The sequence below is a fragment of the Pipistrellus kuhlii genome, unplaced genomic scaffold (assembly GCF_014108245.1).
Source record: "Pipistrellus kuhlii isolate mPipKuh1 unplaced genomic scaffold, mPipKuh1.p scaffold_m20_p_5, whole genome shotgun sequence".
Classification (NCBI taxonomy): domain Eukaryota; kingdom Metazoa; phylum Chordata; class Mammalia; order Chiroptera; family Vespertilionidae; genus Pipistrellus; species Pipistrellus kuhlii.
Genome location: NW_023425551.1, coordinates 78,043,768 through 78,071,584, shown reverse-complemented (window position 1 = coordinate 78,071,584; position 27,817 = coordinate 78,043,768). Strand labels below are relative to the sequence as shown.

General features: G+C 47.1%; 1 protein-coding gene across 3 annotated transcripts in view; it reads left to right on the top strand.

The window, feature by feature from the left end:
• ZFAND3 (zinc finger AN1-type containing 3) overlaps window positions 1-27,817 on the top strand; it is a 246,361-nt gene extending 218,544 nt beyond the window's left edge. For all 3 annotated transcript variants that reach the window (XM_036414405.2, XM_036414404.2, XM_036414406.2), the window contains one exon: window positions 25,774-27,817. In XM_036414405.2, the coding sequence (XP_036270298.1) occupies window positions 25,774-25,928 (155 nt within the window). In that variant the 3' untranslated portion in view covers window positions 25,929-27,817. The remainder of the gene's footprint in view (window positions 1-25,773) is intronic.

Genomic DNA, 27,817 nt, shown 5'->3' with positions numbered 1-27,817 from the left:
AGGCATGGAAGCTGCAACGCAGGCACATGCCCTTAACCAGGAATCGAATCCATGACCCTTTGGTAGGCAGGCCAATCCTCTCACTATTGAACCACAGCAGCTGGGGCCTGTTTCCTCTCTTTTTAAGGTGTTTCTGTTTGTGGTTGCCATTAACTTTTTACTTGGAAATTAAAAGTGTTTTCTTGACCATTTGAAAGTAAGATTTTCCCTTTTATAATCACCAATGAATGTTTCCTAAGAATAGAAATATTTTATATAACTACAGCACAGTCATCTACTTTAGTAAATTGATACTAATACAGTGCTTTTTATAAAATCTGTTGCCCATATTCCAGTTTTGTCAGTTGGTCCTATGAAAGGCATTTTGCCCCTCCAATACTGATTCCAATCCATGATTAGATATTGCATTTAGTTATCATGTCTCTTTAGATTCTTTTAACTTGGGACATTTTCACAGCCTTTTTGTTGTTGTTGTTTTTGTCTGTTTTTTTAATGATACATTTCTACCCCCTACCCACATACCCAGCCACACTTTTTATAATAGGATATTTCTCATTTTGGATTTGTCTGGTGGTTCTTCATGATTAGATTCAGAGTACATATTCCCAGCAGAATACTATGTAAGTGATATATTCTTCTCAGGATTTTACATTGGGAGGCACAGATGTCCATTAGCCTCTCATTATTGATTCACTCAACCATTCAAAGTTCGATTTCTTCATTGTGTAGTTACTATTTTTAACCTTATAGCTAGTAAGCAGTCTATGGGGAAATCTTTTATTTTTTTTAATGCATTGATTAAAAAAATTTTTTAATTAAATTTATTGTGGTGACATTGCTTGATAAATTTATATATATTTCAGGTATATAATCATATTATATATCATCTGTATATTGTTTTGTGTATTTACCATTCAAAGTCACATCTTCTACTACCATATATTTCACCCCTTATGTTAACCCCAACCTCCTCTTCCCATCTGTGTATATGAGTTTCTGTTTTGTTTGTTCATTTGATGCTTTTAGTTTTATATCTCACATATGACTGAAATAATATGGTTCTTGATTTTTCTGTCTCACTTCTTTCACTTAGCATGATAATTAAGATCCATACATCTCGAAAATGGCAGTATTTCATCTTTCTTGTAGCTTAGTAGTATTCCATTGCATATATGTGCCACATCTTCTTTATCCAATCATCTACAAAAGGACACTTAAGTTGTTTCCAGGTCTTGACCACTGTGAATAATGGTGCAATGAACATAGGAGTACATATATCTTTGCAAGGAAATGTTTTCAAAAGAGGGATTGCTGGGTCATATGGTAATTCTAAATTGTCTCACTCTTCATCAAAAAAATGTCTCCAAGGTTTAGTGTTCATTTATATTATTGCCTGAACCAGTCTTTACTGTGATGGTTGTACAATTATGATTTTCTAACTCTAGTTCTTCTATATTTACCATTCGGCACTCAGTGTTCTTCTTTAAGTGAGAACCCTCCTCCTCTCCGCCCCTCAATTTATTTATCTTTCATTGGTATGGACTCATAAGCTCTTATATATTTTTTTAAATAAATCTTTATTATTCAGATTATTACAGTTATTTCCCTCCTCCCCAATAGCTCCTCTCCACCCAGTTCCCACTCTACCCCATGCCCTTACTGCCCCCCTCCCCCGTCCTTGTCCATAGATGTAAGATTTTTGTCCAGTTTTTGCTGCACCCTCCACACTGCCTTCCCCCCTGAGAATTGTCAGTTCACTCCCTTTTATGCCCCAGATTCTATTATATTCACTAGTTTATTCTGTTCATCAGACTTTTTATTGACTTGATTTTTAGATTCACTTGTTGATAAATATATATTTGTTGTTCATAATTTTTATCTTTACTTTTTTTTTCTTTTCCTCTTCTTAAAGAATACCCTTCAGCATTTCATGTAATACTGGTTTGGTGGTGATGAACTCCTTTAGCTTTTCTTATCTGTGAAGCTCTTTATCTGACCTTCAATTCTAAATGATAGCTTTGCTGGGTAGAGTAATCTTGGTTGTAGGTTCTTGTAGTTAAGTTTGATTGTTGTTGGTGTCACTGGAAGAAATTGACCCCCAGGCTAATAGGCTGTGAGGACCCGAAGTGTCTATAATGGAAGAATTGCTGTGCTTGAGTCACGCTTATGGGGCAGGACTTGTTGCAGGGGGGCTTTGGTGCATTGAGTCTGCCTCTTAAATGTGTCCCTTATGAGAGTATTTGAAACCTAGTGTCATCTCACACAGACCACTAGATACACTAGCTTCTGAATCTCCAATGGGGTTCAGGCCAGCTACTGTCTGAGGCCACCCAGCAGGAGCTACAGCAAGAATTACAGTTTTCTCCTCTTTGCTTGGGGTTTGGAGGTTTTGGAGCTGTTTGACTGGAGCTGCAGTTTATTTGATTAAGCTATACCAGGGCAGGCCTTTTTTTTTTTTTTTTTTTTTTTTTTTTTTTGCAAAAGCCACTGCTTGTAGCTTTCACTAAGCTAGGGTGTGGCAAACAGCAATGGCTGCCAGTCAGCCTTCACTACCTTTCCGCATCCCACATGCTCCAATGCAATAAATAATTATTGCTGGGTGCACCTCTGCAAGAAAGTCACCCTCACTTTCCAACCCGATGGCTGTCAGTCCAGCTTCTCCCCATAGGAGTTTGGCTCCCCCAAGTCTCCCCAGAAACTGGATTTCAGAGTAATCGGGAGCTTGTCTCTCTTTAGGTTGAAAAAAAGCAGCACATCCAATCGTCCACCACCAGCCCGATTTTTGCGCCTCTGTACTTTAGCTTTTTAGCACTAGTGCACATCTAAATGCTCTTCTCTTTCCTTCTAGTTGTAGAACTTCCACTCAGCCAGCTTTCCCGTGGTTCTGGGTGAAAGATGTTTTGTCTTTTAGTTGTAGTTTTAAAATTGTTGTGCGAGGCAGCAGTTTAGGTGTTTACCTTTGCCACCATCTTGGTTTCCTAAAACAGATTTTTTTTTTTAAAGATATAATTCATATATCATAAAATTCACCTATTTTATGTACAGTTCAATGAGTTTTAGTAAATTTAGGTTGTTGAAGCCTTCACCAAGTTCAAATTTTAGAATATGTCTATCACCCCCAAAAGCTTCTCTTCTGCCCCATTTTAGTCAGCTTCTACACTCTCCCACCCCAGCCCCCAGGCAACCACTGGTCTGCTTTCAGTTAATGTAATTTTGCCTTTTCTAGAATTTTAATATCTGGATTCATATAATACATATATAGATTTGTGTGTCTACATAGCATATTGTTTTTGAGATTCATCCATATTGTTATGGACCAATAGTTCATTCCTCTTGAATGTTGACTAGTATCTCATTGTATGAATAATACCACTTTTGTTTATTATTTACCAATTAACATACATTTGAGTTGTTGCCAGATTGGGGATATTATGAGTAGAGCTTTTGTAAATATTTATGCACAGTCTTTGTGTAGACATACATTTTAATTTCTCTTGGGTAGATACAGAGTGGAATTGGCAGGTTGAATGGTTAGTGTATTTTTAACATCTTAAGAAAATCCTAACAGCAGGATATTAGGGGTCTAACTTCTCCATAATTTGTAGCATTTAATATTCTCTTCCTTTTTAACTTTAGCTATTCTAATAGGTATGTGGTACTGTGTCACTATGGTATATTAATTTGCATTTTCTCATGACCAGTGATGTTAGGCATCTTTTTCATATGCTCTTTGGACATTATATTTTCTTTTGGTGAAGACTCTATTCATGTTTTAAGTAGTTTGCCCATTTATAAGATTTACAGAATTGCCATCTTAACAATATCCTATATCCTAACCCATGAATATATGTCTCTCCATTTATTTACCTCTTATTTAATTTCTCAACAATGTTTTCTATTTTTAGCATACATTTTTTTGTTAAATTCTTAGATATTTTAGTTTTTCATACTAAGGTGGAAAGAATTTCTATATTTATTTTTTATATTATTCTTTGCTGCCAATTTGAAATAAATCAATTCTTACATGTGATCATTTATTCTATAACCTTGCTAAATTTATTTTAGTTTTAAGTTCACCTATTTTATGTATAGTTCACTGAGTTCAATTTTAGAATGTGTCTATCACCCCCAAAAGCTTCTCTTCTGCCCCATTTTAGTCAATTAATCAAATTCCCACTTTCTTTTAATAAATGAGGAAACTGAGACCAGAAAGGTTGCCACTAGCCTTGGATCATACCTTTATACTAAATATCAGTATTTGACGCAGCCTTTGATCTAAGGCACATGTGTCAAACACAAGGCCCGCGGGCCAAATCCGTCCCGCCAGGCCTTGCAATGTGGCCCGCACCGCGCTGTCATCACTGCACTCCGCTGCGTTTCCATCACAATGACAGTTTATGACTGTTCAGTAAACCATTCGGCCCGCGATTTAGGCTGGATTTTAGATTTTGGCCCCTTCTCTGATTGAGTTCGACACCCCTAATCTAAGGATTGCTTAAAGTTCCTGACCAATATGACTCCCACTCCTCCCATCAGCATATACTAATCCGCACTAATTATGTATAGCTTTGCATCACGTGTTCTTACGGTCCTTCCCTGGACATTTATTCTGTCATCTCTTCTCAAGTACCCAGAAGATTTCTTGATCCTTCCTCCTAATTAGTATACCTAATTCTTTTAACCTTTTATTTAGGCTTCCAAGACCTTGCTCAGGACTCAGGACTCTTTGAACTCTTCATGGCAAATGTCACCAAATTAGAGCAGTTGTAAAAATGGTATTAGTCAAAATAATAGGATTTTTAATAGATTTTTTTCAAATTGATAAGTTCACAAAGTTTTTCTAAAGAAATGTCCTTTTCAGGTACTTTCATGTGTGTCGTTAAAATAATTTGTGTTCACTGCACTGTGTGCAGATATCTGCTACTAGACATAAAATCAGTCTTCCTTTTTGTATGTTATTAGTCAATACTTACTGGGTACCCACTACAGGTCACGTACTCTAACGGGGAATGTGGCAAGCTTCAGAATGACGTCTGGTTCTGGCCCTGAGATTCTCATTGTGAATCCCTCTTGAGCAGTGCCTCTTAAAAAGCGGGACCTGAGACCAACACTTCACAGGCCCTGGGTAGAGAGGGATGGAATACTTCCTTTTTAGAAAGTAAAATTGCAGTTGCTCAGATAATTCTCATATAACTCAAAGTTTGATATACTACCTATACACTTAATAGCTAATTTTTCATAGGAAATACAACGGTAATTTAAGACCAAATAGAATTACTAGCAATTTCAAGTATGAGGTGATCCACATCATAGAAGTTTTATATCCGATCTAGCTGACTCCATTTTCTTTCATTTAGAGATTTATATCTTCTGAGTGTTTAACACATGCCTTCCTCCACTGGTCTGCTAGATTCTAAAATCCTCAGGGGCCAGAACCAGATGTGATTCTGCAGCTTCCCACATTCCCCGTTAGAGTATGTGACCTGTAGTGGGTACCCAGTAAGTATTGACTAACGACATATAAAAAAAATTTGGAAGGCAGGGATGTAGTATTCTAATGAGCCTGCTGGTTATCTTTAGGGAAAAATCCTTTTGCAGTAGTATTTGAAGGCAAGCCCAAGCAGGTGAGCGGGAGAATGTCTCCAGGCAAATTTTTGAAGCCAAGGAACAAGTGCAACCTGAGGGTTTTCCAATTAAATATTTGGCTGAAGAAATAAGATCCAGAGAGCGAACCTTAGCATTGTTTATTACTAGAGGCCCGGTACATGGATTTGTGCGCCAGTGGGGTCCCTTCCCCTGGCCTGTGCCCTCGGGGGATGTCAGACTGCCAGTTTCGGCCCGATCCCCACAGGCCAGGCCAAGGGACACCACCAGTACACAAATCCATGCACTGGGCCTCTAGTATGCATATAAGATCTTTGGTTAATCTCTTCCCTGCTCCCTCTTCTCTCTGAGATTCATCAGTCTGTTCCACGTTTCTATGCCTGTGTATTTAGCATCTGCCCCCTGGTGGTCAGTGTGTGTCATAGCTACTGGTCGAAGAGTCAAATGGTTGCTTAGGCGCGCGCGCGCGCGCACACACACATACACACACACACACACACACACACACACACACATATACACACATACTGTAGGCCCAGTGTACGAAATTTGTGAATGGGAGGGGGGGTGTCCCTCAGCCCGGCCTGATCTCTCTCACAGTCCAGGACCCCTTACTCCTTACCGCCTGCCTACTTGCTGCTCCCTGCCTACTTGGGCTCACTGCTTCTCAGCACTGCCAAAGAGGCAGGCTGCCACTGCGTGCTCTCCAGCCATGAGCCCAACTTCTGTCCGAGCAGTGCTCCTCCTGTGGGAGTCCACTGACTACCAGGGGGCAGCGCCTATGTTGAGTGTCTGACCCCTGGTGGTCAGTGCACATCATAGCAACCCGCTGTTCTGGTCATTTCACCGTAACAGTTGCTTAGGCTTTTATTATATAGACTAGAGGCCCAGCACATGAAATCATGCAGGTACGGTCCCTAGGCTTAGCCTACGATCAGTGCCATCTTCTGCCCATTTGCCAGTCCCCAGGCTGAGCCCTGCCTCCGCTGCTGGGGCAGGTAGGTCGTGGGCGCAGCCTGCAGCTTCCATCATTGCTGCAAGCCCGAGCAGCAGTGGCAGTGGCAGCAATGGCGGCGGCGGCGGCAGTGCCTGCGTGAATGGCCCCGAATGGGCAGCGCGTTCCATCAGCGACCAGCTGGCACATGCACATGGAGGTGAAGTCACCCGGCCCACTTTCCCACTTTCCTGAGCCCCTGAGCAGCCAAGAGTAAGCTGGGGATCCCAACAGCCTGGCAGCCAGCCCGGTCCTCCCGCCACCCACCCTGGTTCACTGTTCACCATCAATGATCCATCGGAGCCTGCAGGCTGGAGGAAAGGAACAAGCGGTCAGCCATTCCATCTGCTTGCCAGTTCCTAGTCCCACTCTACTGCCACCCACCTGCTTCTCCATGGTGCTCCATTCGCCTGCGGGCAGGGGTGGGTGGATGGGAGAGGTGGGGGGAGGACCAAGAGGTGGTCAATACACCTCATGGCAACTGGTCCAGTAGTCATTTGGTCGTTATGCTTATGGTCCCTGGCCTTTTATTATATAGGATTACATACTTTTATCTGCCCTGAATTTTTATTGGTAGAGGGGAGAAAAGTCAGACAAGATATACAGAGAGAGAGGTAAAGTAGGTTTACAGTTATGAATATGCAAAACACAGTTTATTATTGTATTATTTATTATTATATTATTTTCCATATGAACAATTATAAAACCACTTTTGCCCCATCCTTATATATACTATCAGATTGGGTAGCCTTGCTTGCTTGGTCTAATCAAAATTATTTGAAATGTGTGGTTTACTTAAATACTTAACTTTGGGATGGGTGTATTTGTATAAATAAAACCTATGATTTGTCTGGCACATGAAGAAGATGGGCTCTTTGGAGGTCATAGATCTATTGTGTGAAAGAAACCACATTAATCTCCATTCACGCCTGGCAACCTGTCACTCTCTGACGTAAAATCTAAGCACTTGAGTGACTTATCTGGTGCCCATCCAGCCTCCTGAACTGATGCAGCAGAAACACATCAGTAGTGTCCTGGCTGTTAATCCAGACACTGTGTACATCCCTGGCCTATAGGAATTGTGGCAGGTCTTGTTGCCAGGCAGCTTAGACTGGCCAGGTGCTTGCTTCTTCCATTGAACTAAAACGAGTTTTCTTGAATAACCCATCCTCACTGCTCCTCACTCTGCTCTTCTGATACTTGAATGCAGTGGCTTTGGCTTCCAGCACCCTCGTTACTGCTGTGGCAAGGTCATTCACAGAGATAAAGAACTGGTGTGGGGGCATCAAGGACAAGCTGGGGCACAGAAATGCCGGACTGGCCTCAGTGTTTGTCTCCACAGCTTTCCTCAAAAGAGGCCCTCACAAAATCTGGGGATCTTTTTATTTTATTTTTCATTTTTACCAAAACCCTTCCCTTGTTAATGTCCTTCTGAGACTGCTCAAGTCTTCTCTTCTGAGGAGATCATGGTTGGCCTCTGTTGCTATACTTCTCATAACATATTGCAATTGTCTGTCTACATGTCTGTCCTCCCTAAAAGGAGGAGGGACCATGTAATTTTCTTAGTGGCTCCCAGTTCCTACTTCAGTTCCTGGCATGTAGTGGTGCTAGTAAGCATTTGAACAAATTAGTGAACCCTATCACATCGCCATTGTGATCTTCTGGGCGAAGGAAAAAGAATAGCTTTATTGAGCACTTGTTATATACTGGATGCCTGAACTGTGTTAGATCATTTGATCCTCATAAAAGTATCATTGGACAAATGGCATTCCATTTTTACAGAGGTGAACACTCAAGCTTTGAAGTTAAGTAATTAAGGGAGTTCCCGGCATTTGAACCCAGGTCTGTCCAACTCCCAGAATCCCTCCATTTTTTATGTCCTGTGGGATGCCCTCAACAGTGAGGAGATGACTGTAGCATGAGATGTCTACATTTACAGCCATATAGATCTTAGCCTAGGCCTTAAGTACCCCACATTTCAGAGATGCTTTTTATTGAACATTATGACCTACTGTGTGATTCACCAGAACCCGTCTTAATATCATCCCAGTGCATTGCTCCATTATGTTCCGTATGTCACTTGTCCCTCCATTTAGATAGGTGCTTCTGCAGGACAGGGCTAGTTGCCACGTTTTGTCTCCCACTGCACCTGGTAATATGAGCCACAGTTAATTCTTATTGACATTCCATTTGCTCCTGAGTGCTAATTCATGTCCTCATTTTCCTTGAAAACTTATCTCCTTCTGGATACCTTATGCTGTTGACCTCTCCTCAGTGCCCCCAATTTATTACACATAGCTGGATTGTATTGATTTTATTTGCAGTTGATTTCTTGCTTTGCTGCTTATGTCCTTCAGCTGTTTTCCTCTCTGTTCATCTCCAGCTGTCTTTAAAGGCAGGAGCTAGTGACTTCTTTTTCCCCTTCTCCTCCTCCTGGCCCCAGAACTAGAGTCTGTAAATAGTGTGCAGATGACCAGTAAATACTTTTGATTCTTGAGCCTGATAGCTTCTTTCCTTTGCTGGACTGACAGCCCAACACCGGAGCCTGAATTCTTTATATATTAGATGATATTTCTATAGCATTTCCCTCTGAAGACATCAGTATGAATGAAGTTTGTTTCTGCTTCTGAAAAGTGCTTTTACCTAAGCAGACCAAGGTTCTGATAAGATCACATTGTAGGCCTTACTCCTTACCTGTTGGGCCCTGGAGAGCGAACTGTAAGAAAAGCCTGGCCTCTAGCTTTACTATCTTCTTCCTGGCAATGAGCCTGAATACAGCTGTGACAAATAGCAACACAAGCTCTCCAGTGTTGGTTGATAATTGTGCTTCTGTACAAAAAAAGAGAATTGAATTGAGTGTGTTGCTGTCTCTTGGAAGGCAGATGTGGAGAAGCCCATCTCAGAGCTCAGTACATCTGCCCACAAACTGGAGCCCTAGAACAGCAAGTGTTTGTGGGTTGTTGACTCTCACACAGTGCCTGATGTCACTAGGCACTGTGTGAGACTCACTTCTTAAGACTGAAAGTCATGCCTCTGGGAAGGACCCACAAAGGGCATGAGACATAAATATTCAAACAAGGGCTGAATAGGTGGGGGAAGTACTGAGCGATGGTCTCTCCTAGCTATTGGGAAGAGGAGCTGTCCCACTGCAGATTTGGGTGGTCAAAGCTGACCATGAAATATTGGAACAAAGTTAGGAGGCCAAAACCTGAAAAAGGTGTGTGAGTTAGCCCTGTAATTCATTGGAGAAGTGCCTATAATACTTGGATCGGCTAGCTTCTGGAGGGAATTACCCCCTTTTCCACATCTCCTTATTTGTACAGATATTATTCCCACTATCAGGGTGAGGCAGAACTCAGTAGGAAATGCATCATCTCCTGTGGACTCTGCAGATGGATGAGAGGTGCACACATAGAAACTGCTTGGTGTGGATTCTTAGGAGCATCAGCAGACTTGGCCTGCCCTGGATCTGCTGTCCAGGAAACACCCTGCTCTGTCAGGTCAGGAGGTACGGCAACCATAGCTACTGAGCCACCTTGGGAAACAAAGGTGGGGGGGGGGGTGTTATTGGAGAGAAAAAGGAAGGAAACTAAGTAAAGGACTAGAAATTCAGGAGATGTGAGGAGGGCAGAAATAGAGGTGTGGTAGGAATGGGAAGCACACTGCAATTTACTCAAGGGTGGTGTGACCTTAGGAGGATGCCTCTTCCCTCCGGAGAGTTAAAGGCTGTTCTCTTTCTCTGTTGTTGCCTGTGTGGTTGTGAGGTAGAACCATCTGTACTATTTTATCCTCTGCTCCAACACAGTGCCTGGACATAGCTGGAAAGAGGAGATGGCAAGGAGTGCCCCTCTTTGCTTATACCTCCTCATACATGATCATGGGTTCTCACCAACTGTTGTATATGCTAAAATGTGCAGTGCCTGAGTGGATAACTGAGAGACAAATGACACTGGAGGTCTGTGTAGAATTCCATCTGATGGCTCTTCAGCAGCAGCCAGCCGGGCCTGCTTCATTTATTCTGATGAGTCTCCTGAAGAGTACTCAGGCTGCAGGGGAGCTGGGGAAGTGTTCTAGACAGGTGCTAGATGCTCTCCTCCAAATTTTGCTGTTAAGTATCAATCAAGGTACTGCTTTGATACAGAAGATGGGTTGTTGTTAAACCATAACACGGGAGTGGAAGGCAATAGCTATTGAAGACATTTCCCATGGATTAAGGAGGCTGAGTCTAGCCGTGGCCCAATTGTTTCTAGAGGAGCTGAGCAGGCTTTTTTTCACTGGATTATAAGGACACCTCCTGTGCAGCCTCAGGCCTCTAGCCATGCAGCCCAGAAACCCCTGGGAGATGGAAGCTGTGAGTCAGTACACGATGGAGTTTGTGCACTCTTGTGATTAATACACAGGATGACACGTATTCTCTAGAGCTGTGCACTACAGTGTTACAGATTGACTCAGGAAGGGGAAATGTTCCAGATTTACAAATTTAAGGTTTGTATTAATATCCTTTTTAAAAAATTAAATTAACTAGTTAATTAAATTTTAAAGTATATTTTTATTGATTTCAGAGAGGAAGGGAGAGGGAGAGACAGAAACATCTCTCCCATCAATCAGAAGGAGTCATTGATAGGCTGCATGTCCCACTCTGGGGATCAAGCCCACAACCAGGCATGTGCCCTGACCCAGAATTGACCTATGAATTCCTGGCTCATAGTTCAACACTCATCCACTGCACCACACCAGTCAAGCTAATTTATTTTTAGAAGAAATATTTTAATATCGCTATTCACCCTTTCTCTATAATAGAAGTTCCAACCAAATTCACAATCAACAATGACAAATCAAAACATGTGTGATTGGCACTAGCAAGAGCTTTATATGTACTGCACATGTGAGTCAACTTAGCCCTTTATATGTATAGAATAAACTTGCTTAATTAGACTTGCTTTCTGATTTAGCTAAACTTTTTCAGCCCAAATGAAGCGCCCCAATTTTTCTTTCAGGTAATTGTCAGCAACACAGCAGTAAATATCAACATGAAGCAGACTATTTTTAAAAAATATATATATTTTATTGATTTTTTTTTTTTTTTTTTACAGAGAGGAAGGGAGAGAGATAGTTAGAAACATCAATGAGAGAGAAACATCGATCAGCTGTCTCCTGTACATCCCCCAATGGGGATGTGCCCACAACCAAGGTACATGCCCTTGATTGGAATCAACCCGGGACCTTTCAGTCTGTAGGCTGATGCTCTATCCACTGAGCCAAATCAGTTTCGGCATGAAGCAGACTATTATTGTAGATCACATAGGGAGAACAAAGGGTGAAATATTTAACTACAGCAGTGTTTGACTATATTGTGTGCAGTAAAAAAACCTGAAGTCATTTTCAAGGTCCACCATTTCTTACTTCTTTTCAGTCAGGTCAACTTACTAAATCTCTATTTTCTGGCTAATGAAAAGAAAATAGGATTCCACCAAGTCTCCTATTTACCTCAGGACTTCTGTGAGGATCAAATGAGATGATGCCTGAGAAAACGCTTCACAAAATTTGGTTACAGTGCAAAATGTTTTCACCTGGCTATCAAGCAAGTTGTGTTCCTGGGCTGAAGAAACTCCAAGGAGGCCATTTGCTAGGGAGAGGAAGTCAGGTGTTGCTACATGACATCATTACCTGGAGCCCACAGTGACCATTTCTGGCTGGGCTGGACTGTAGGCAGCATTTTACACCCTGGGGTCTTCGCAGCATTGACTGTGATTTGGTGGGGTGTTGCTCCCTGGTGGTGGCGGGGAAGCCGAGTGTTGGCTTGTCAGCGCAGGTACTTGCACGTCATGGCAGCTCCTACATTGAGCGTCTTCCCCCTGGTGGTCAGTGCACATCATAATGACCAGTCAGACAATCAGACACTTAGCAAATTATCCTTTTATATATATAGATATATATAGATTAACTATATTCTCTGTGCTGTTCTTTACATCTCCATGACTGTTCTATAACTACTACTTTTTATTTCTGAAGTTCTTCATCTTTTTTGCGTCTCCTAACCTCTCACCATCTGGCAACCATCAAAATGTACTCTGCATCTATGAGTCTGTTTCTGTTCTGCTTGTTTGTTTGTTTGTTTGTTTGTTTTTTGTTTAAACCCCATATAAGTGAAATCATCTGGCATTTGTCTTTCTTTATCTGACTTATTTTACTCAGCATAATATCCTCTAGGTCAGTGTTTCCTAAACTTCTCTCATGATGAGAATCACCTGATGGAGTTGTTAAAATACAGATTCCTGAATCCCAACTAAGAAGTGCTAAACTAGAATTTTTGGGAACATATAGGTAAAATTGTATACTTAACTTAGTGCTCTGTCTTAGAGGAATTAATTAACAAATATTAAAAAGCACATTACAGGTCATTACCCTAAAAAAAAACACAAAGAAGAAAAAAAAAGAAATCCCTCTAACTGCTGTGAAGGAGAAGCCTTGGAGGGTAACAGAGGCAAAAACAGGAGGACTCATTGTAGGCTCCGGGAGAGGTGTGGCCTCGTCATGTCATGCCCAGCCTGCTGCCTTTCTTCCCGTTCCATCAGCATGTTGCACTGATCCTGCCACAGATGTTGGAGAGAAGCAGGGCAGATTCAGGACATCACTTAGAGGGACAGCAACAAGATTACTAAAGAATGAGAGGAGTGAGGGAAAGTGAGGAACCAAGAACAAGTCCTGGGTGTGGCCTGGCCTGTGTGGGTGTGGTGTGCTTTACTGAGGCAGGAGCGATGAGAAGATGAGCCGATACAGGAGTCAGGATTGGGGGTTCTGTCCTGGCATGTCTAGATTCCTAGTAGCCATCTAGTTGGAGGTGCTTGTCATGTAGGCAGTTGGATATAGCAGTTTGGAGTTTAGGGGAAGTATTTAGGGATGGAAACAAATTCAAGAGACATCAACATTTAGATTCTATTTCAATCCCTGAGTCTGGGCGAGATTACGTAAAGGAGGGAATATAAAAGGAGAAGATACACAAAGGTCACATTCGGTGGTGGTTTTAAAAGAGAAGCCAATCAAGAATTCCAAGGAGCAACACCCATCCAAGTGGAAGGAAAATCGAGGAGCGTGATCATCCTGAAGGCAAGAGAGGGAAGTGCTTCAGCAAAGAGGGAACATGCTGCTGGGGCAGGATGAGGATATTGGGTTTGGCCACTTGAGCTCTTAACTGGCTTTCACTTGTCCCCTGAGCTTCAGAGAACACAGTCTATTGTAACTAACCTCTCACTCATTCACTCAGCCAAAGTGTTTTGAGTGAGCTGCACATTGTTCTAGACATGGGGGATGTGTGATAAATCACAGAAGCATGGTTCTTGTTTTCATGAAGTCAAATCAGAGAAACACGTTAAATGAAAAAAATTATACAGATGACCTTACGATTATAATTGTGACTGACTGAAGGAAAAGTCCAAGTATATAATGGGGTCCTAGCCTTCTCTGAGGGTCTAGGAAGGCTTCTTGAGGAAGAGCCGTTGAAACAGGCCTGAAGAAGCAAGACCTTAATTAGCTAGTGAGTGTGTCTAGAGCATAGAGTTTACTAGAAAGTGAATGGCACAAGGGGAGTGAAAGAGGCAGCAGAAACGAGGATACTGAGATGGTGACATCCTAATTCTCAGGAAGCAGTTAAAGGGTTTAAAATATGAGTCACCAATCATAAATAGGGGTGGACAGAATCACTTTGCTGCTGTGAAGAGGATGAATTTCACTGGGGCAACAACCTATCGGAGGCTTGTGCAGCAGCCTCAGCCAGAGATTATAGGGGGCTTTGACCAGATGATGATAGTAGAGAAGAAAGAAGAGAATGGGAGAAACCAAGATGGGGGCATAGGTAAACACCTAAACTTGCTGCCTCGCACAACTTAAAAACCTCAGCTAAAAGACCAAACAGACATCACCTAGAACCACAGGAAAGCTGGTTGAGTGGAAATTCTACAACTAGAAAGAAAGAGAAAAGCACACTGAGACTCAGAGGAGCTGCGGAAGTAAAGTGCAGAGGTACGGAGGTGCGCGCATGGAGCGGGCTGGTAACTGAATACGTGCCTGGCTTTTTCAATCGGGAGGGAGACACAAGCTCCTGACTGCTCTGAACTCCAGTTCCAGGCGAGAGACTGGGGACCCAGACGCATACAGGAAGAAACTGGACTGTCTGGTAGTGGGTGGAACTCGAAGGCGGCTTTCTCTCAGAGGTGCTTGCAGTGATTACCATGGGACACTGAGAGCCGGAGGCCTCTTAGAGCAGGGCTGACAGGAAGCCATTGCTGTTTACTCCACCCTGAGATTCTACTCCATCCAAGCTGTGCACAGAGGCTTTTGAATATGAATGTCCTGGTCCTTTGAAATCTAAACTTAATAACAAACTGCAGCTGAGTCAGAGAGACCCAAAACATCCAAAAGAAGGCTCAAGGCCCCACAGAAGCTTGCATTGCTTCACAGCTTGGCATCATCTGGGTACTTCCAAAGTCCAAACAAAAAAGAGGAATCTACAGGTCTCTCCGTAGCTCCTGCTGGGTGGCCTCAGGCAGAGGCTAAATTAGCACCTCCTTGGAGATCCAAGAGCCAGTGTACCCAGTGGTCAGAGTAAGACCATCCAGATTACAACTCTTCAGATCCATAAGAGACACACTCAGGGGACAAACTCAGTGAGCACCAAAGCCCCATTGAAGCAACTCTTGCCCCATAAGCGTGTCTCCAGCACAGAAGTTCTCCCAGCATAGACACAGCTGATCCTCACAGCCAATTTGCCTGGAGGTCAATTCCTCCCAGCAATAACAACAATAATCAAGGCTTAACTACAAGACTGTGCACACAGCCCACAAAGGGGTGCACCAAGAGTGTCCACCTTAGGTTACTGGGGAGGCTGAGACACTGGGCCCTATAGGACACCTAGCACACAAAGCCACTTTATCAACCCAGGGAAGCAGCCAAAAGGCGGAGACAAAGAAATAGGTCACAAATGAAAGAAATGGAGGAAAGCAAACTACTGGATATAGAGTTCAAAACCACGATTATAAGAATTTTCTAGAAAAGGCAAATAACTTTTAGTGAGACCCTCAAGGATATGAAAAAGGGCCAACTAGAAATTAAGTAGACAGTAACTGAAATAAAAAATAATGTACAGAGATCCAACAGCAGACTAGAGGATCCCAAGAATCAAGTCAAAGATTTGAAATACAAAGAAGCAAAAAACACCCAACAAGAAAAAAACAAAAAGAATCCAAAAATATGAAGATAGTATAAAGAGCCCCTGGGACAATTTCAAGTGTACCAACATCCAAATTATGGGGGTGCCAGAAGAAGAGAGAGAGCAAGATACTGAAAACCTATTTGAAGAAATAATGACAGAAAACTTCCCCCACCTGGTGAAAGAAATAGACTTACAAGTCCAGGAAGCACAGAGAACCCCAAACAAAAGGAATCCAAAGAGGACCACACCAAGACACATCATAATTAAAATGCCAAGAGCAAAAGACAAAGAATATTAAAAGCAGCCAAAGAAAAACAGTTACCTACAAGGGAGCACCCATGCAATTGTCAGCTGATTTCTCAATAGAAACTATGTAGGCCAGAAGGGAGTGACAAGAAATATTCAAAGTGATGAATAGCGAGAACCTACAACCAAGATTACTCTACCCAGCAAAGCTATCATTTAGAATTGAAGGTCAGCTAAAGAGCTTCACAGATCAGAAAAAGCTAACGGAGTTCATCACCACCAAACCAGAATTATATGAAATACTGAAAGGTATCTTTAAGAAGAGGAAGAAGATGATAAAGGTAAAAACAAATACATATCTATCAACAAGTGAATCTAAAAATCAAGTCAATAAAAAGTCTGATGAACAGAACAGACTAGTGAATATTATAATAGAATTAGGGGCATAGAAAGAGAGTGGACTGACAATTTTCTGGGGAAAGGAGTGTGGGGGATGCAGGAAGAGACTGGACAAAAATTGTACACCTATGGATGAGGACAGTGTGTCGGGAGGTAAGGGCAGAGGGTGGGGTGGGGACCCAGTGGAGGGGAGCTATGGGGGAGAAAAAGAGAAACAATTGTAGTAATCTGAACAGTAAAGATTTATTTTTTTAAAAAAAAGAAAGAAGAGAATGGATTTGATTTTTGGAAATAGCATCCCACACAACTTTTTAATTGAATGTAATAATGAAGAAACCAGTGAAGACTCCAGGTTTGTGTCACGAGCCATTGCTTGCATTGCATGGTGGCCATGTTCTCGTAGAACGGAGGATACTGAAGGAGAAGCGGGTTTCTGGAGAGGGAGTAGCAAGTGTTCCATTTTGGACGCCTTAAGTCAGATATCCAAGATACCAAGTAGGTAATTGCATACAGAGTCATGGAAATCCAAAGAGAGGTCTGGGTAGAGAGAAATTTCAGTTGTTAGCTTGTATAGTGAGGACATTAAACTTTGGGAGAGCATGTGGTGAGACAAAAGGAGCCTGCAGCGCTGGATCGGCCTATAATGTTCCAAGGGCAGTAGATGAGCTACCGGAGAAGAAGGAAGACACGCGTGTCACAGGGCCCGTGGGAGCAGTCAGCCGTTCCAGGTGCTGTCACTGAGAGCTGAACGGCTCATTGGATTGCAAAGCTCAGGCTCCATTCCTGGTGGTTTTTATACCCAGACAGTAACCACTGAAGTTTTCATATCTGAGCCCACCCTCCCACGGACTCCCCAGACAGGAAGTCTGTCCATTCAGTGAGAGGTTTAACTACTGTATAGTCCATAATCTGACCTAAAATTTGAGCTGATGTCTGCAGCTAATACAGTCTTCTGTCACTGAATAAGCCCCTTTCCCCAAGGGGAAATGTGTTTAAATAAACTAACTTTAATCATGGGGAATCCAGAAGCCAGCTTCGCTCTTTCCCCCACCCCCTCCCGACCTCCCCCTCCCACACACAGTAGTGGACCGCAGCTGTCGTGGGACTTGTGACCCTACAGCTCCCATTTTGTGAAAATGGAGAATTCTTGCCGAAACCGGTTTGGCTCAGTGGATAGAGCATTGGTCTGCGGACTGAAAGGTCCCAGGTTTGATTCCGGTCAAGGGCATGTACATTGGTTGCGGGCACATCCCCAGTAGGGGGTGTGCAGGAGGCAGCTGATCGATGTTTCTCTCCCGTCAACGTTTCTAGCTCTTTATCCCTCTTCCTTCCTCTCTGTGGAAAATCAATAAAATATATTTAAAAAAAAGAAAAGAAAAAAGAAATAGAGCATTCTGCTTACACTCTCAAGGTCCTTAGAATGACCTTTTGGAGGTATTGTGAAAACAAGAAGCATGTGGACTTTGCATTCTTAAAAGAAGCACATCAGACAAGTGCACGTGGTGCTGGACAGTCTGTATCCACATTGCAAACCCATTGCTTCCTCCCGCTCATCCTTTCACTGCAGATCCCAGCACCACAGTCTCCGGCAAACGGACATGGGGCTCTTCAGCACCCGCCAGCCGTGGCTGAACTCGGGAATGCACGCGCTCTGCTCCTGCTTATGCAAGCGGCTTGCAGAATGCTCAGCCATGCCTGTGGGACAACCCCCCCGAGCAAAGAAGCACGCTCTGCTGTCCTTGGAAAGTTCTTGAGTCCCTTTCATGGTGTCCCTACCCACTGAGTGCTCTTCAGGCTGCTTGTGTAGTCTTCCTATATTTAAATCAGGTTTCTCTAAAATTTGCATATCTTCAACAAATCTTTACAGAGCTTGTCACTTAGCATGCATGTACAGTCTGTACAGAGGTTTGTGGAAACTTGTGTATCACACGTCCAGAGGAACATTTCCTTGTTCATTCTCCTTGTCAGTAGTGGCTTCTCAAAGGAGAAGGGAACCAGTTGAGACTGAGAAGTAAAGGGGGGGCAGAGGAGGGGAGGAGGTGCCGCCAGCCTTGGAGTGTGTTAGTTACACTGCGTAAGGGACAGGATAACAGGGGCCGGAAGAGCCACCCAGTAACAGCAACCTCCTTTGTGCAGGGACTTCCCGGGCAACAGCTGCTTTGATGCTCCTAACAGCCCCATTTTATAGGGACCACAACTGAGGCTCTCAGAGGTCATAGCTCACCCGCAGCCACACAGCTGGTAAAGCTGTGCCACTGAACAGGACTCCAGGACTCCAGGCTCAAAGCCCATGTGCCTGCCTCCTGGATTACCCAGAGAGGACTTGGGCACTTAAGCTGTTTCCAAATCTTAGCTATTGTAAATTGTAAATCTATGAACGTAGGGTGCATATATCCTTTCTGATGGGTTCTTCTGATTTCTTGGGATATATTCCTAGGAATGGGATCACTGGGTCAAATGGGAGTTCCATTTTTTATTTTTTGAGGAAACTCCCTACTGTTCTCCACAGCGGCTGCACCAGTCTGCATTCCACCAGCAGTGCAGGAAGGAGGGTTCCTTTTTCTCCACATCCTCACCAGCACTTGTTGATTTGATGATAGCCATTCTGATAGGTGTGAGATGGTACCTCTTTGTTCTTTTGATTTGCATCTCTCGGATGATTATTGACTTTGAGCACAGAGAAGATAATCTTTCAAAGGATATGGAAATGCTGAAGGGGAAGCCAAACAATTCAGGAGCCTACTGAGAGGAGAAAGTCACCCCAAAAACAAGTTCTCTGCGGGACCTCACCATTCTCCTGGGCACAGTGGGAGGCCAGGAGTACATGCACCTTGGAGGACTTTCCAGATCCTAAAAACTGCCCCAGGTACCAAGAGACTAGTGCCGCCTGCTTTCACTACTGAAATGAAATGATGTTTGAAAGACCAAGTCATTATTCCAGCGGCAAAAACTGCCTTGAGCTCTTTTCTCTTAGTTTTAAATGTGTGTCATCTCTAGATAAAACAGCCTAGCATAATGTGAGCCTGCAGCCAGTTCCTTCTCCCTGTGCACGGAGCATTTAAAGCCGCTCAGAGGAGGGCTCTCACCAGTCAGAGTGATGTTGCAGTCCTTTGTGGTGCAGGCACCCCTCCTCCCCACCCACGTCCCCACCAGGCCCTCCTCACCCCCACTTCCACCTCAGTGACACAACTGAGCTTGTCCTCTTACAGGCAGTGGAGGTGGGAAGACTTGTTCTCCGAATGTCAGGTAGTGAGGCTGCGGGGTTGGGTGATGGGTCAGGGCACCCATTCCCCACAGAGGAGAGGAAAGCGGGCATTAGAGTTTCTGCAGGAAAGGGGCGGTCTGGGAGACTGCAGTAGAGGACACCTAGAGTGGTGAGGTTTTATACTTTCAGAAAAGGTGTCAGAGCTTCACTGAGCTCGCAGCGCGCACAGCTGCACAGGCTCCTGTGTCTGCTCCTACCACACTGCCTCTGGTCTAGCATGTAGCTTGTATCTGACTGGTATTTTAATTGATCGTGGGGGCGGGGCTTCTGTTTTAGGATGTTTTCAGTATGGATTAGTGGTTTTTATTAAATTGTCAAGTAGAGTGGCTCTTCTCCTTTCCTTTGAAAGACAGACATACCGATGCTCACCTGGATAATTCACTGTGCCTTTGGTTGTGGCACCCTGGGCAGCTGACCCATCCGTAGCCCGCCTCCTCTCCCAGCCCAGCCAGGCCCTGTCAGCCAACCCAGCAGCCTAGAACCAGGCTGTTGGCTGGAGCGTGGTGCTGGCCCCGCCTGCAGAGCCAGGAGAGGAGGAGAATGCAGAGGAGAGGCAGCCCATTCCCCAAACACCTGCGGGGCTTGGCCTGGGCCTGGGCCTGGGCCTGATGAAGTAAAACACATTAAGATCTTTTAACACATTTTTGTGTTACAATTCTGCCTTGGGCATTGGGTCAGTGGATGCGGTGTAATCCAGGGATTGCTGCTGGTGGGAGTATAAATGGCTAATGCTTTCCAGCAAGCTTTCCTGTAACCTCCTGCGGTTCCCCGTGAGCACTTACACATGAGCTGTGAAGTCAGTGAGGTGTCCTGAGCTTTAAGAAACTCTGAACTTGCTGGAAAACGTGATTCTTTTATTCTAATGAGCTTGCCTGGTCATTTCAGTCACATGGGTCAGGCGTCTTTGTCATTTATTTTTTAAATGGGCACTTGAGATAGCAAAGGGTACCTGTGGAGATTGGGGGTCCTTACCTAGGTCTCGAAGGAAGTTTCTGAAGGGCTGGGCAGGCTCTGCTTGCTGGAGCACACGCTACCTGCTGGAGCAGCCTCGGATGTTCCTCCTCACTCCGCCTGCAGCTGGCACCCCGGACCCACGTGTCCGTCACAGACTGCATGTGCCCGCCGGCTCCGGCTGCACTCCAGGGTGGTGCTCCCGAGCCTGGGTCCCCACAGCCTGTTGGTATTTTTAGATTCTGCTTGAACCTTTGACAATCTGAAATTCAAATGAACAAGAAAGTGTAAAACACTTCTTGCAAGTGAAGTAAAAACACCGATCCCTGGCGCCGAGGCCTGCCCGGTCCCTGCCCTGACTAACATGGGGGCCTCCAAGTTAAGGGGTGGCGGGGGCGGGGTGGGGGGGGGGAGGCAGGGAAGCTCAAGGAAACAACTGTAATTAAAGCCCAGAAGTATCCAGAGCTGCCCGGTTCTGCCAGCTTTAAATTGCGCTTTTCATTCCAAGACAAAGCTGAAAAGCAACATTTCAGTCTGGCAGGGATGGAATAAAAATGACAAGGGCTTAGAATTTGAATGTGAGTTCTGGGAGCACTTTCTCTGTCTCCCTTAGGAAATTCCATAGAAAACGACAGTTCTAACCCCTTTTTAATCCTTAGGGTTTGGGGGAAGGTAAGGGCTGCACTGCCCCAGCCTGTGGGTGAGGGAGCAGGAGGCAGGGCCGGGAGCTGGCCGATGGGGCTGCCGCCTGGCCCAGCTCCCGTAGGCCCGCCTGCCAGACCTGAGCGGTGAGCACAGGCCCTGGGCGAGGCCTCTGTCTTGGTGCTCCTCTTGGGCAGCCATGGCTGTTGGTTTTTGTAAACAAGTGAAACAGAAATACCGTAGCAACTGTGAAAGCACTTAGAGCAAGGTGTTGGGTGTATTTTCTCTCTGCCTAATGGCAGCGTTTGTACACGTTGTTCCTGATCGTCAGTGCATATCTTAGAATTCCCTGGCCGGCAGAGGTGAGGTGTTTGAGGGGAGAATGTTGTGTGACTTTCAGGTGTTCACCTGGAAAGCTCCAGGGTCAGGTCAGACGCTTGGTTCCCATCAGTGAGCGTGTTTAGGAACCCGCACGCCAGAACTTCGAGTCTTGGGAGAATGAGCCTGTTTCCCCTCTGCTGGAATGTGTTCCCAGGGCCACCCATTGGCGGCGGCATCAGGTTTATGTGGCATACGGCTCAGGGTCACAGCCCAGGTCTGCGTCAGCGGGGCGTGGCTGGAGCACTTGCTTCTGCCATCAGCACCCTCTGCTGAAATGCCTGTCCTCCCACCGAGCCCCAGGCCTCTGTCAGGGTGTCTGCACTTCTCTTTCACTGGGACCTTTTGGGACAGAGGGTCAGGCAGGTCTCAGGTTGATGCCTCACGCCATCATCTGTGTGTCTGATGGTGACAGTCAGGAAGCTCCTGATCTCACCTCTTGCTGCCACAGCCACAGGTGTGCGCAGGGCCCTGGGATGAGCCCCGTGGTTCAGCCATGATGGCTGTCTACACAGGCATGCTCTCCCTCCCCTTTGCCGCCGATGTAGTTAAAGAAGTTCTCTCGTTCTGCGAGTGTAGCTGCCGGAGACCTTCTGGAGGCATTCCAGCCCAGCTCACCAGCGCACTGCTGTGGTCTGGCCTCCAGTCCCTCTCCCCATGTCATGATGGCCGGTCAGGTGCCGGGTCATGGCAGGCTGAGAGGGGCCTGGAGTGCAGGGCGGTGGGACCTGCTCCCCTGCGCTCCCTGTTTAGTCAAGGGCTCATCCCAAACTGCTTCCCAGTGCCAGCGAGCAAAGCATTGCCCACTCGGCTTCTTGAGTGTGTGGTGCCCATTTCCCAGGATCACCCCTGGCGGCGTGAGGGAGCTCCGCTGTGGCCTCCCCCAGGCCAGTGCTTCACGCAGCCAGTCCCTGGCTCCATCCCTGGGCCCCGCGGCACAGCACGGAAAGGGCTGAGGTGGGCCCAGTCAGCAGGCAGGTCATATCTTCAAAAACGTTTTCCTCTCTTGTGGGGGGTCAGCATCCTTTTTCTCACCTCCTCCTATTCTCCTAATCCCTCCAAAGCATGCACGGTAACGAAAGCACAGCTGTTGCTAGCTAAAGTGTGCTAACTTGTTCTGAAAAGTGCATGAAGCTGATCTACGGGGCCCTAGTGGGAGTGATCTATATGGGTTGTGTGTTTGTGAACAAGTAAGTGAATTTGACATTGACATATAACTTTTCTTTGTTAAATATATTTTCATTGATTTCAGAGAGGGAGAGAGATAGAAACATTAATGATGATAGAGAATTATTGATCATCCTCCTGCACATCCCCTGACCAGGAATTAAACTGTGACCTCCTGGTTCATAGGTTGACACTCAACCACTGAGCCACACCAGCCAGGTGATATATAACTGTTTAAAATTAGGGAAAAATAATTGTGTGATATCACCAAAGCCTGGGCCACAGCTCAGCTGCTCAGTTCAGGTCCCCTGTGTTTCTGTGCCTCTGAACACACCTTGTCTGACCTTCTCTGGAGGCCCCCCGGCTTCTGGGGAGGAGGATGGCCTGGCCAGGATGGAGTCCCCTGTGCTCTCACTGCTCATCACTGAAGTTAGGGGCAGGCCTCTCCCCAAATCCAGCTCAGTCTCCAGATTCCACCAGAGAGTCCTAGAAAGCCCATGTCACTTGCACTGGTTTCTGGAAACAGATCCTTGGGTACCAGGAAAGGAGGATAAAGGTCCACCCCAGTCCCCGAGTCATCCCCACCCTCCTTGTATCCCACTGCTGACACGGAAGTGCACGTCCAGTGGGCTGCTGTCCATGGGTAACACCTGTGCAGCATTTGGGACAGTTCCCGCCTGCACCCCCTCCTGACGAGTGATCCTGACAGGAGCGGGAACCGAGCTTCTCTGAGCATCTAATGACCTCGGCACGGCCAGGTGGGAAGTCAGCTTTCCAAAACCGCCCAGTGAGTTACAGGCTATCAGCACCGCTCCCAAACTCAGCTGCTGTAGGTGGTTTTCACCTTCCAGAATGAAATGCCAGGTGCTCAGGTGTGTTTTGATAGAGGTTCGCAGAACTTGGCAGAGAAATGAGGAGTTTGGGGATGGATGGAGATCCTTGGGTGGGTAGCGAGAATACATGGAAGTTGCTGTGGTTGTTACCCGGGGCTCTCAGAGCCACTAAGCAGAGTTGTGGGTGTGTGGATAGGACAACCCTGGAGCATCTCCCCTCGCCCCGTCCGCCTTGAGATGTAAGCCTGAGCCAGGTCCACGTGAATTCACAGGCAACCCATTTCCTGCTACTTGTATTCAACGAGCACCATTCACCAGGAGAGACAAGTCCTGGGACATTCTCCTGCATCACCCCAATATCTTACAGGGACGGGAGGGGCAGGGGATGCTAGGAATGAAATGCTGCCACCGTACCGCTGGTGTGCCCACCCCAAGCCCGACCTGGCAGCTTGCCCTCATCAGGTGGCTGTGCTGCACAGAGACTGCGGGCTGGTAGGTGGGGCTGGGAGATCCTTTAGGAGGAAGGCAGCTGGTGTTCAGTAACTTCGAGCAATGAACTCATCAGTAAATAGAACACGTGAGCTCATTAATCTTCACTCTGCCTTTGGACCAAGTGGGAGCTCAGCTTCTCAGGAGATACAATTTCATCTGTTCTTTTCCTTAAACCCAGGCCCAGTTAGAGTGAAGCATGTGGCCGTGCTCTTCGGGGAGCGGCGAGGATGCGCGTTCCCGCTCAGGGCATGGCCTGGGCTCGGTCCGCCCCGGCCCCGCCCCAGGCCCGCGGGAGCTCAGGGCAGCTGAGGAACGTTCTCCGGGGGAAGCTTATGTTTAAAAGTTCAGGCTGTCGACATCTTCGTCCATTCTGGCCACTTAGTCTCTGCTCCAACCTGTTCCTCCGAAATCACTGCCTCTACCCCTTGTCTCTGGAAAGGACAGACTTGAGGGTGTGGAGCGGAAGGGCTCCCAGTTTGCGCGGGGTGGCTGCCCTGGCCGCCAGGGACAAGAAGTCCGGGCGGAGTCCTGCTTGGGGCGGGAGTGCGTGCGGAGAGCCCCCGGGTGGCAGGCTGTGGTGCCTGCTCCCGGCCAGGGAGAGGAGCTGAGGGGTGGGTGCAGATACCCCACAGGCTGGCCTGGACCTGGCCTGGGCCATGGACCCTGAGGTGTGGCGGGACACACTGCTGGATGGGAGCCAGCCAGCACCGGCAGGGCGATTCCCAGCACCACCCCTCCCCCCAGAGCGAGGGCTCGGGAGACATCGGGTGTCTGTGCGCCTCGCACATCCACATACCGACCAGCATTCCTGGAAGTTGATCAGACGAGAGGGAGCAGGTCACATTCTGTGGCAGGAATGTTCCCTCTGTCCTCTGGGCCTCCTCTCATTATTTCCGTCAGAGGGACTGCACCAGCCCCTCCCCCATCGCCTTTCCACCAGCTTCTCCCTCGCACCTCTCTGCTCCAGAGAAGACCAAGCCTGGGTGCAGGCCTCAGCCTCCCACCTGCCAAGTGCATTTAGAGGCATCAGGCTCCTTGGAGTGAAGCGGCTCAGCGTTGCCACTTTGTCCTCTGTTTTTATGTAAAACCTTTTCCAGCGCTTGAAATGCATTTTCCTTTGAGAGCCCCCTTCACGTGCAGCTTATGGTTTGAGCACTGCCACGATCCCCACGCCCTAGCTGTACAGGAGGTAGGATGTATTTAACATAATCACTGGTCTGCTCTCTGTCCTCCTTTGGGAGACGCTGGTCCAGGTGGTGGTGCAGGGACAGCGCTGAGCTGGCGGCTCTGCTCCGGCCTCCGGCCTCCGGCCTCCGGCCTCCGGCGGGCAGGAGCTCAGAACCCGTTCTCCCAGGGAAAGGCCTTCCCGCTCTGCCTCCAGGTCCCTCCAGGCAGGAGCGGCAGGAAATGCCCTTCGGCTCTGGGGACATCACATGCGCTGAGGAGGGCGGGCCTGGAATAACTCCTCAGCAGCAGGAGCCTCTGCGGACCGCCCGCCTGCCCACTGAGGTGCCTCCAGACGTGAGCTGGGCTCTGGGCCTTGGGCAGCCCCCCTAACCCTCCTCTGTTTTCTCTGCTTCTCCCGCTTCTGCAGGTTACGTGTTCTGCATGTTACATCGCCTCCCCGAGCAGCATGACTGTACGTTTGACCACATGGGCCGAGGCCGGGAGGAAGCCATCATGAAAATGGTGAAGCTGGACCGGAAAGTGGGGCGCTCCTGCCAGCGCATTGGGGAGGGCTGCTCGTGAGGGCCCAGGGCCGCACGTGACGCTGTTCTTAGTTCACTGATGTTAGCCTTATTTAGGACAGAGTCAGCCAGACACCTTTCTGGGCACGCGTCAGACCACAGCCAGGCCGTTTCCTTTCTTAGCCAGCCATCCTGGTACTGTAGTTTAGGGGTTGATGGTGGTTGAAATTGATTTCTGGCTGGTTACTAAGGTGCCTGCTAGCCATTGTATAAAATTAAAACATGAAGAATATTTTTTTTGAGCATGGCTAGTGGATTTAAAACAACACATACCTGTCACTGCTGGAGTCAAACTTATAAAAAGCCTTAAGCGGAAAGGGTTCCAGACGGAGACTCTTGAGTTTGTAGAGGAGTAGAAGCTGGTGTTCCAGTCCCCACAGCGCACACGGCTCTGCCAAACTCTGGTTCGTGTCCGGCCTTTCACCTCCTCACTTATCCTTGGTCCCAGCAGCACGCTGCCTGGTGGCCACGCTGCCTTGGCCACAGGAGGCTGCTGAGATTTGCCACGTGGCTCGGCTGTGTGAGGGCCTCACACCCCCACAGAGCTCACTGGGGGTGGGGGAGCAGGTTCTTACAAAAATCTTAACAGTTTTTACCTGACTTGTTACGAAAAGCTCAGCGCGAGAAGAGAAACAGTAACCTCACTCTGAAAATTAGCTTCACTCAAGTCTAGTCCACCCACGAGAACCACCTTTCTACTCCGGACCCAGGCCACCGGCGGCCCCCCGGCCGTCCGACCCACTGGCTCTGCTGCCACTTGCCAAGTCCAGGGTCTGGCAGGTGATCCCACGCTGATGGCAGCACCGCAGGGAGGCTGGGTCCGCGGCAGCCTCCGCAGCCGCAGTTCTCTGTTGGGAGTGTTTTAAATGACGTTTCCAGCCCTCAGGAGCCTGGGAAGCGGCTGCCCCGGTTCCGCCCCTTCCAGCAGGAGCCGAGGGGGATGGCCTCGCCCGTCTGCAGCCTGCAGCCCAGCGACAGCGGCCACACCTGTCAGGGAGGGAGGCAGGCGTGCGCGGGGCAGCGGTGCGCTGTGTACAACTGGCTCGTGGCCGTGGCCGTGGCCCGGCTCCGAAGGAGACGTCGGCTCAGCAGGTGGGGCGGACGGGAGTGCAGCAGCTCGGGCGGGAGGGGAAGGGGTGGGCCTCTTGGCTCACGTTAGGAATCAGTTCCCGGCGGGCGGGGGGAAGGGCAGACAGGAGCAGGCGTGCGGGCCCAGAGCCCTCGTCCAGGCGGAGAGAGCCGAGCGCCCCTGCAGCGGCCGTTCGGGCCTGTCCACCCCCGGCTGTTGGAGCAGTTTAACCCAGCGACTTGCCCTTTTATACCACAAGCCCGTCAACTCTGTCTGCAAATTAATTCCCGCAGCTGAAACCGTTCTTAGGTCCAGAATCCACAATAGGAAATAGGAAATCATGCTCTGCCCCACCCCTCCTGCCCACCAGAGAGGAACCCGCTGCAGAATCTCCAGCCTTAATTCTCGCTTCAGGACCCAGGCCGGGTCTGCCCGCGTTTACCACTGTCGTCAGCCACGGCCCTCCGGCCAGACCCGGCCGCCCCGGTGAGCTGGCCCGCCTCCGCCCACCACGCTCCGCCCCAGGCCCCGCCGGCTGCTGCTCGAGGCAGCGATGGGGCTCGGCCCTCTTCCTGGTGGCAGAGCGGGGGAGGGGGGCTTGTTCCCCGCAGTATCTGTTCTGTGAAGTTTGTTAAATGTAAGGAAAGCTTAAATTCTTGTATCTTTAAAAGAGAAATCTTATTTAACCCTTTTGTGTTCTAGATTTACTTACACACACAGCCTAGAGCTCGGTTTTAGTTTTAACATTGTGAAAATATTAAAAGACTCTTGTAACTTTATTCTTTTTTTTCCTGCTGAAAAATTAAACCAGTCGTACGAAA